The 8,462-nt window shown below is 43.1% G+C and overlaps 1 protein-coding gene across 1 annotated transcript; it reads left to right on the top strand.

Moving 5' to 3' along the window:
- The first annotated feature begins 3,360 nt into the window (after positions 1–3,360).
- LOC137656433 (uncharacterized) lies at positions 3,361–4,152 on the top strand. The gene is made up of 2 exons (XM_068390612.1): positions 3,361–3,522; positions 3,565–4,152. Exons 1-2 carry the CDS (start codon positions 3,361–3,363, stop codon positions 4,150–4,152), a joined length of 750 nt encoding a protein of 249 aa, XP_068246713.1.
- The last annotated feature ends 4,310 nt before the right edge of the window (positions 4,153–8,462 follow it).

The raw sequence follows: 8,462 nt of genomic DNA, 5'->3' as shown, positions 1-8,462 counted from the left end.
AAAGAATCAGAAAATCTGAAACATTTTGATGAATCTAGATTTTTGTTAAACGGACCCCAAAGAATACACTGGATGGCTTTTATCCCTCAGCCAATGTAATCTATCACAAGTGAGGTCACTGAAAAAAACGACTTTTGAGCTAACCATAGTCATCAATGACCTCTCTCGAGATATTGATGATTTTAAGGGAGGTTTTGTTTCTTTTAGTTTTCTTCATATATGAACCAGACGGTTAACAAATGGATAAACCCGGATGAAGGAAGAAACGGCGATAAATATTCGGAGGAATAGTTCAAGCTGGGATGGGGGGAGGGGAAATAATCATTATTGTAAATATGCGATAATAACATTTACGATACGTAAAAGACTTAAAACGGTAAATGATAAACGATATAGGAATGTGACGATGATTAATAATGGAGACCAAACGATGAATATTCGCTTCATTGAATAGAATATAAAAATACTAAATAATTACGATCAATCAATCAACCCTGACAATAATTGGAAATGCATGACAGGTGGTAGGTGACAACATAGGTAATAAGGTATTTAATACATGAATATATATTCACTAGGTCAATACATAACTAACGCTGTAAAGGAAGTAAAGCCTTCCCACTAGAGAAATATTCAAAATTTGCAAATCTTCTTAATTTGGCAAACAGTCTAATGGGGGGGGGGGGGGGGGCAATTATTAGCTTTCTACTAATACAACGAAATTACTATACTTCTTTCAAAATAAATAATACAAGCAGTCAGGCTAATATGCGTATAAAACTAAAGTCAAATTTTCAAATGCATCACTTGGAAAAAAGTACATTTAAAAAAAAAAATACAAACAATTAATAAAAAAAAAAGGAGCAATGTCAAACATTTATATTTGTAACCATAAGAAACAATTTTGTTTCCCTTTTAGTATAAATACTCAAAAATAAAGCTACCGGAAACTGAATTGCGCAAAAATTTTCAATTTAACAAGATTTATATACAAAGTGAAGTCATGATGAAATATCGGAAAATTAATTACATCCCAAATGGATGCTAATAAATTGAAACTTTTATGTGTAACGCATCGGTAAACATAGTTTGAAAAGTATTTATATATGGATATATGACAATAAAGCATAAATGTAAATAGTTTAGTGTACGATTGAAAGAGAGAGAGAGAGAGAGAGAGAGAGAGAGAGAGAGAGAGAGAGAGAGAGAGAGAGAAAGGAAATATTTACACAATAAGTAAGTAGAGATAAATTTGATCAAACTTTTATATGAAAATGGCACGATAGTACCGTACAAAGAACGAAGCTTAGAATCACTGACGCATTTTCCCGTAAACACTGCGTATACGCAGAGACCTGGCGATGCAAAAACCCGAATCCCCATTTTGCAAACCCGATGTCCAGTTGTGCCTCCAGTCCAAAATACGAATCGTTCCATTTTCAGCCCAGTGCTAAATTGTTATGAACACAGCATCAATTGCAACATGCACGATGTTGCAACCATTGTTTTCGTTGTCGTTTTTTTTCTAGCTCTTCCGGAAAGCGTTTTTCCCGTTCGTGAATAAACAATGAAATTTAACGAGTGTTTTTTTTTCTGTGTTTTGGGGGGAGTTTGTACTATTCAATGGTGTGTGTGTTTGTGCATCTGTTTGTATGAACACGGTCAGGAGGAATGAGTAGGGAAGCAGGAGAGTGGGGGGGGGGGGGGCAAGAGGCTAGGAAAAAGGGTAGGATGTGGGGGGGGGAAGTAGGCATCGTAAGTTCGGGTGAGCAAAGTCAAAGCAAAAAGAAAACAAACGTCAAATTTGATCAACAGTTTGTTAAAGAATGCTACATGGCCCATTGGAAAGGGGATTTAGAGCACAAGTGGGCCTAAGCATCAGGTCAAGTGTCAAAATACTACATTCACAGGAAGAAAACTTGATGTTTAATTAAATAAAAAAATCCCAATTTGTATAACTTCAATTTTTGAGTATAAAACTTACTCGCTGGTTATATAAGAAGGGCTAAAGTCTCCTGACGCCCCTGCAGAAATTTAAAAATCTCGCGCAGCTATCAAAGATATGCCAGGTGTACATTAGCGCCCTCGCGGTAAAACAGGTAGAACTATACCCACAAGCTTCAGATCTTTTACTGCAGCCAAAGCTGGAAATTCTCTCTCGCTTACTCTGTTTGGACGTTATTTGGTGATGTACAATGTTTTTTGAGTTTGGGTTATCGCTTCTTTGTTTTCTGCTTCATTTATTTTTGAAATCTTTTTGTTTGGGGTTATATTTATTAATTCAACCGTTGTTTTATGTTGTCAGTCTTTCTCTTAACTTTTCAGTATGGACGACCCCTCCCCTGTAATTCGTAAGTGTGTTAGTGAAGGGTGTCATACTCGACTCCCTATAGACCCACACAATATTTGCATTAAATGTAGGGGAAAACCATGTTCTTTTGGGGGTCGGTGTAATGAATGTTTTTTATTTACAGAAAATGAATGGGTAACATATGAACGTTATGTTAAGAGATTACAGAGGGACAGGGTTAGTCGTAATTCTTCACACTCTGTTGATTTAACCTTGCCTAATGTCAGTGATCCCATTCCTTCCTTCGTAGTGGTAGATCAGCAACCGAAGGAACCTTCTTTGAAGGACATGTTTACTGCTATTCAGGCTATCGGGGAAAAAGTTGAGTCTTTAGCGGCGGATAGAAATAAAATTATTTTCTGAAATCAAGGTACTGAAAAATCGTGACTCTGAAGGAAATGTGGAAAGTGTTTCAAATGTGTTCAGTGTTGTGGAGGGTGAATCCGGACGATCTTGTTGTTTGCCCTGCCTACGACCTCTTTCGAGCTCCCGAACCCAAGGGGAGAAGTAATGTCGGACTGGAAAAGGGACCGAGAAGCTTCATCAATCGTGCAGACGTCCCCTCGAACGTTCTAGCTGCCGTAGCACAGGTCGTTCACCCTCATCGTAGGAAAGATGAGGCTGGTACGTTATCACCGTCCTCCGATGAAGGTTCGGGTAGTGAAACCTGGCGTCACGCGTCCAGACCACTCAAAATATCGCACGCGGTTATTCAGCGTCAAGAATCACCTGCTCGACCAGGCTGTAGTACTCGGGATACACCTGAGCATTTCCTTTCTCACAACGTTTGCACGCCTGCGAAACGCTTGGACCACGGTGTACGTGTCGATGTGTTACAGTATGATTCAGAGTTTGTGCCTATTGCTGATGTTACTATTCATGCTCCGCCGCTCCCTTCAGACTGGCTTTCATCACCCAAAAAGCGTGGTGATAGTGATATGGATATCCCTTTAGAAAAGGAGTCTCATGTATTACAGACTAACGATCCTAAGTGATCTATGCTTTTGGACATGAAACACCAGCTCTCGTCGTTCATGCAGTCTTATCAACCTGCGGTTGGCAGTGCGGTTGGGCGTCAAATGTCAGACCAGTTCTCGCACAGGCGGCCTGTTGTCTCTAGTGCTGACGTGTTATCGCACAGGCGGTCTCCCATTCGCAGTGTTCAACAGCAGGTTGATTTAGATTAGTCACGTCAGAGAGTTGTTGTCAAACAGAAGTTGACTTACGAACGCGACGAGGAACGGCGTCGACAAGTGGACGCAATGAGTTACCGTGACGGCTCTCAGCAGTTGACTCATGACACGATGAAGCGTCAGCGTCAACAGCAAGTGGACGCTAGACGTCCACGGGATGGCCATCACCAGTCTACTCATGACGGCATAGAGCATCGGCGTCGAAAGCAAGTGGACGCTAGGCGTCCACGCAGCGACACTCGGCAGTTGACGCCTGGCACCGAGCGTCGTTCCATTCAACAACAAGCGGACGCTAGGCGTCCACGTGGCGACACTCGACAGTTGACGCCTGACACTGAGCGTCAGTCCATTCAACAGCAAACGGACGCTAGTCGTCCACGTGACGACACTCAGCAGTTGACCATTGACGTCGAGCGTCAACCCATCCATGGCGTCACACACCAGTCAACCTTGACCTCTCCGCTTCAGTTGGAGACTGTTCCCCAAACTGAAGGCAAGTTTATTCGTAAATCTAGTGGACGTCAAATAGAAACAGTTATTGATCATGGCAAGGGGTCGCACTGCCAGAAGATGAACTTGAAGAGGATTCTGACAAGGGCGAACCATTAGAAGCCGTTTCTGAGGAGGAAGAAGACAAACATTATCAGCATTCTGTTGATCTTAGGAAATTGATGTTAATTTTCACAGACTTTTTTCCTGAACATTTTACCCTTGTGGCTCCTCGTTCTCCTCCATCAGAATTTATCTTAGGGAAGGCAACTAAAGTGCCTATTTATACTAAGATGGTTCTCTCACGCTCTTCTAAAAGAGCCTTGAAGTTAATGGGTTCCTGGATAGACTCAAAGAGAACTATTGGCAAAACGGCCTTTGCTTTTCCGCCCGCAAAATTGGCATCTAAATCCAGTGTTTGGTACGAGATTGGTGAAGTGCTGAGCATGGGACTTCCTACTTCTGCCCAGGGAGATTTCTCGAGTTTGGTGGAATCTTCTCGTCGTCTGGCCTTAAGAAAAACAAAGGTATGTTGGTCAAAGACAGAGTTTGACCATTTACTTAAGGGCTTATTCAAAGCCTTTGAAGTTCTAAATTATCTACACTGGTCATTGGGAGCCTTAAGCAAGAGAGTCTCCGAAATGAAAGACACAGATACTAGTGGCCTTGTTCATTTGATGTCCTGCATAGGCAAAGGTGTGAGGGATGGTTCTAACGAGTTAGCTGCTCTGTTCACAGCTGGAGTAATTAAGAAGAGGGCTACTATGTGTTCCTTTCTCTCGGTGGGAGTTTCTCCTTACCAGAAATTGGAGATTATATTCGCTCCTTTGTCAGCTACTTTATTTCCACAAGAGTTGGTAGGGGAAATTTCCACTGTTCTCACCCAGAAATCCACTCATGACTTGGTGACCAATACAGCCAGGAAAGTTCTACCTTCTGCCTTTTCATCTCATAAACCTAAGGAAAGTTCTTCTGGGCTACGACCTTCTCAGTCATTTCGTGGTAAACCTACCGGAAGGAGTTCTTTCAAACCAGACGGGAGAAAACATAGGAGGAGAGGAACCAAGACCGGCCGAGGTAGAGTCTGACTGTCCTATCGTTCAGACTGCAGTAGGTGCCAGGCTGAATTTCTTCTGGAAGGCCTGGGAGAGGAATGGAGCGGACCCCTGGTCCGTTCAAGTGTTAAAAGAGGGTTACAAGATCACATTCCTATAAATTCCTCCATTAGTCACAGATCCGGTGGATCTTTCGCCCAAATACAGGGAGGGACCGAAGAAGCATGCCATGCAGCTCCAGATGTCTCTATTACTAGAGAAACGAGCAATAGAGGAAGTGCAAGATGTAACATCTCCAGGGTTTTACAACTGACTTTTCTTAGTTCCCAAGAGTTCGGGGAAATGGAGACGTGTTCTGAACGTAAGTGTTTTAAATGGTTACGTCCAGAAAACGACGTTTACGATGGAGACTCAGAAGATGGTTCTGGCGGCAGTAAGGAAGGGCGATTGGATGGTCTCATTAGACCTCCAAGATGCCTATTTCCATATTCCAATACATCCCAGCGGCAAGCGTTATCTGAGATTCATTGACGGAAACAAGGTCTTCCAATTCAGAGCCCTGTTTCGGTCTCAGCACGGCTCCTCTATTATTCAGCAAGATCATGCTGAATGTAGCAAGCATGTTGCATTCGAGAAGAATCAGGGCCTCCCTGTACCTGGACGATTGGCTGATAAGACCCTCCTCAGCCGATTGTTGTTTGAAGGACCTGAGAATGACACTGGAATTAACCAAGGAACTGGGACTCCTGGTGAGTTCGAAAAAATCGCAACTGACTCCATCCCAGGAGATTCTTTATTTGGGGATGGGGACTCCCAGTTAGAGTTTTTGGGCTTTTCCGTCGCCTGTGAGGATACAATCTGCTCACCAAAAATTCCAAGCTTTTTTGAAGAAGGACCTCAGTTTCGTAAGGGAATGGATGAGCCTTCTGGGGACACTCTCATCATTAGAGAAGTTCGTGACTCTAGGGAGGTTACATTTACGCCCCCTTCAGTTTCATCTTAATCGGCATTGGAAAAAAGGGGAGAGTCTCGACAGGGAAAGCGTTCGCATTACGGACTCCATAAAGTTACATCTTCAGTGGTGGAACAGCGAGCACAGACTGAAGGAAGGCTTGTCTTTACATCACAAGAGCCCAGACATCGTGTTGTGTTCCGACGCCTCAAACTCGGGGTGGGGTGCAACACTGGGGAAGAAGGAGCTCTCGGGAACGTGGACAGTGGAGCAAAAAGCTCTCCACATAAATCAAAAGGAGCTTTTGGCAATACATCGGGCCCTCAAAGGCTTCGAAAAGCATACCTGGGGCAAAGTAGTCGAAAATCAATGCAGACAGCACTACAGCTCTGGCCTAAATAACAAAGCAAGGCGGGACCCACTAATGGACTCTGTACGAGATAGCAGGACCTCTTTTCATATGGGCAGAGGAAAGGAAAGTGAAACTTTTGACTCGATTTATTCAAGGGATCAACAATGTGAGTGCAGACAGACTCAGCAGGAGGGGTCAGATTCTCCCCACAGAATGGATACTACACCAAGACGTCTGCAAAAGTCTGTGACAGTTATGGGGTCGTGCTCTCGTAGATCTCTTTGCAACAGCAAAGACAAAGAGACTGGAGTGTTACTGCTCACCGGTACCGGATCCCAAAGCCATACACATAGATGCTTTCCTAATGAATTGGTCGCACATGGAGGTTTAAGCATTCCCCAGGTTCAAGATTCTTTACAAGGTGATACAGAAGTTCGTATCCCACGAGGAAAGCAGGATGACACTGATAGCTCCGTTCTGGCCTTCAAGGAGCTGGTTTCCAGAGGTACTGGAATGGATGGTAGATTTCCCGAGAAGCCTTCCCTTAAGACCAGATCTTCTCAGACAACCTCACTTTGCTCGAAACCACCTAAACCTCCGAGCTCTATGTCTGACTGCCTTCAGACTATCGAAAAACTCGTTATAGCTAGAGGTTTTTTGAAGAAGGCAGCCAAGGCTATTGCAAGAGCAAGGAGGTCTTCCACCATCAAGGTGTATCAGTCCAAGTGGGTGTTGTTCAGAGAGTGGTGTAGGGCTAACGCGATTTCTTCATCCAGTACCTCTCTAACTCAGATAGCAGATTTCTTCCTAGAACTTAGAAATAAACATAACTTCTCGTCCTCTACAATCAAAGGTTACAGAAGTATGTTGGCTATTGTTTTTAGGCACAGGAACTTAGACCTCTCCAATAATATGGATCTGCAACACCTGCTTAAAGGTTTTGATACCACCAAGAAAAGACAATCAGCGTCTCTTGCCTGGAATTTGGATGTGGTGCTTAAATTCCTCATGAGTGACAGATTTGAGCTTTTACACTCGGCTTCTTTTAAGGATCTAACCTTGAAAACTTTATATCTGGTTAGTCTAGCCACTGCTAAAAGAGTAAGTAAAGTTCACGCTTTAAGCAGGAACATTGGTCTTCGGGATGGAAAAGCCATTTGTTCCTTACAACTAGGGTTTATGGCCAAGAATGAAAATCCTACCCGCCCATGGCCCAAATCCTTTGAGATCCCTAATCTTTATGATGTGGTGAGAGACGAGTTGGAAAAGACGACTCAGATGCTCTGTGGTGTACAGTTCGAAAACCCTCACTGCCCATGTCAAAGAATGCCTTATCCTTTTTCATTAGACTGTTAATTCGAGAACCTCACGCCCAGTGTGATGAGGCGGATCAGAGGCTTCTCAAAGTGAAAACACATGAAGTCAGAGCGGTAGCGACTTCGGTGGTTTTTAAACAGAATCGTCCTGTGCAAAGTTTGAAGGGTAAGACCTTTTGGAGGAGTAAGCTCGTATTTGCATCTCATTATTTGAAACATGTTCAGACTCTCTATGAGGACTATTATATGCTGGGTCCATTTGTGGTAGCGAATGCGATAGTAGGTGAGTGATCTACCACTACGTTCCCATTTTCCTAATACCCCTTTTCTTTCTCTTGGAACTCGTAAAGTTATGGTTGCATGTGGAGATTGGTCGTCAATCTACCACAATCTTCTCTTTGGTCAGGTTGTCAATTTGTTCCTAGAGTGCGCCCGGAACAAGGGTATTATTCAAGGTCCTGTCATGTTATAGGTGGTTGTATCGTTTGACAGCTCCTAGGGATCATCAGCCCCCTGAGTGGATCGCTGAATCTCCTAAGGATAGCGGACAAAATGAGGCAGAGTATCATTGCTGTCAGCTTCCTTATTAGGTGAGAGCCTCTTAAGTTATTTATGTAATGCTTAAGTGAATTTCCAAATATGTAGCTGTCTCTGACCCGCCACCAAGGGGTGTCAATCAGCCATTCTTATATAACCAGCGGGTAAGTTTTATATTTAAAAATGATATTTTCATAATAAAATAAATTTTTGAATAT

Source organism: Palaemon carinicauda, chromosome 17 (genome assembly GCF_036898095.1).
Source record: "Palaemon carinicauda isolate YSFRI2023 chromosome 17, ASM3689809v2, whole genome shotgun sequence".
In the NCBI taxonomy this organism is placed as follows: Eukaryota; Metazoa; Arthropoda; class Malacostraca; order Decapoda; family Palaemonidae; genus Palaemon; species Palaemon carinicauda.
The sequence above is the reverse complement of the archived record's forward strand: the minus strand, read 5'-3'. Positions and strand labels throughout refer to the sequence as shown.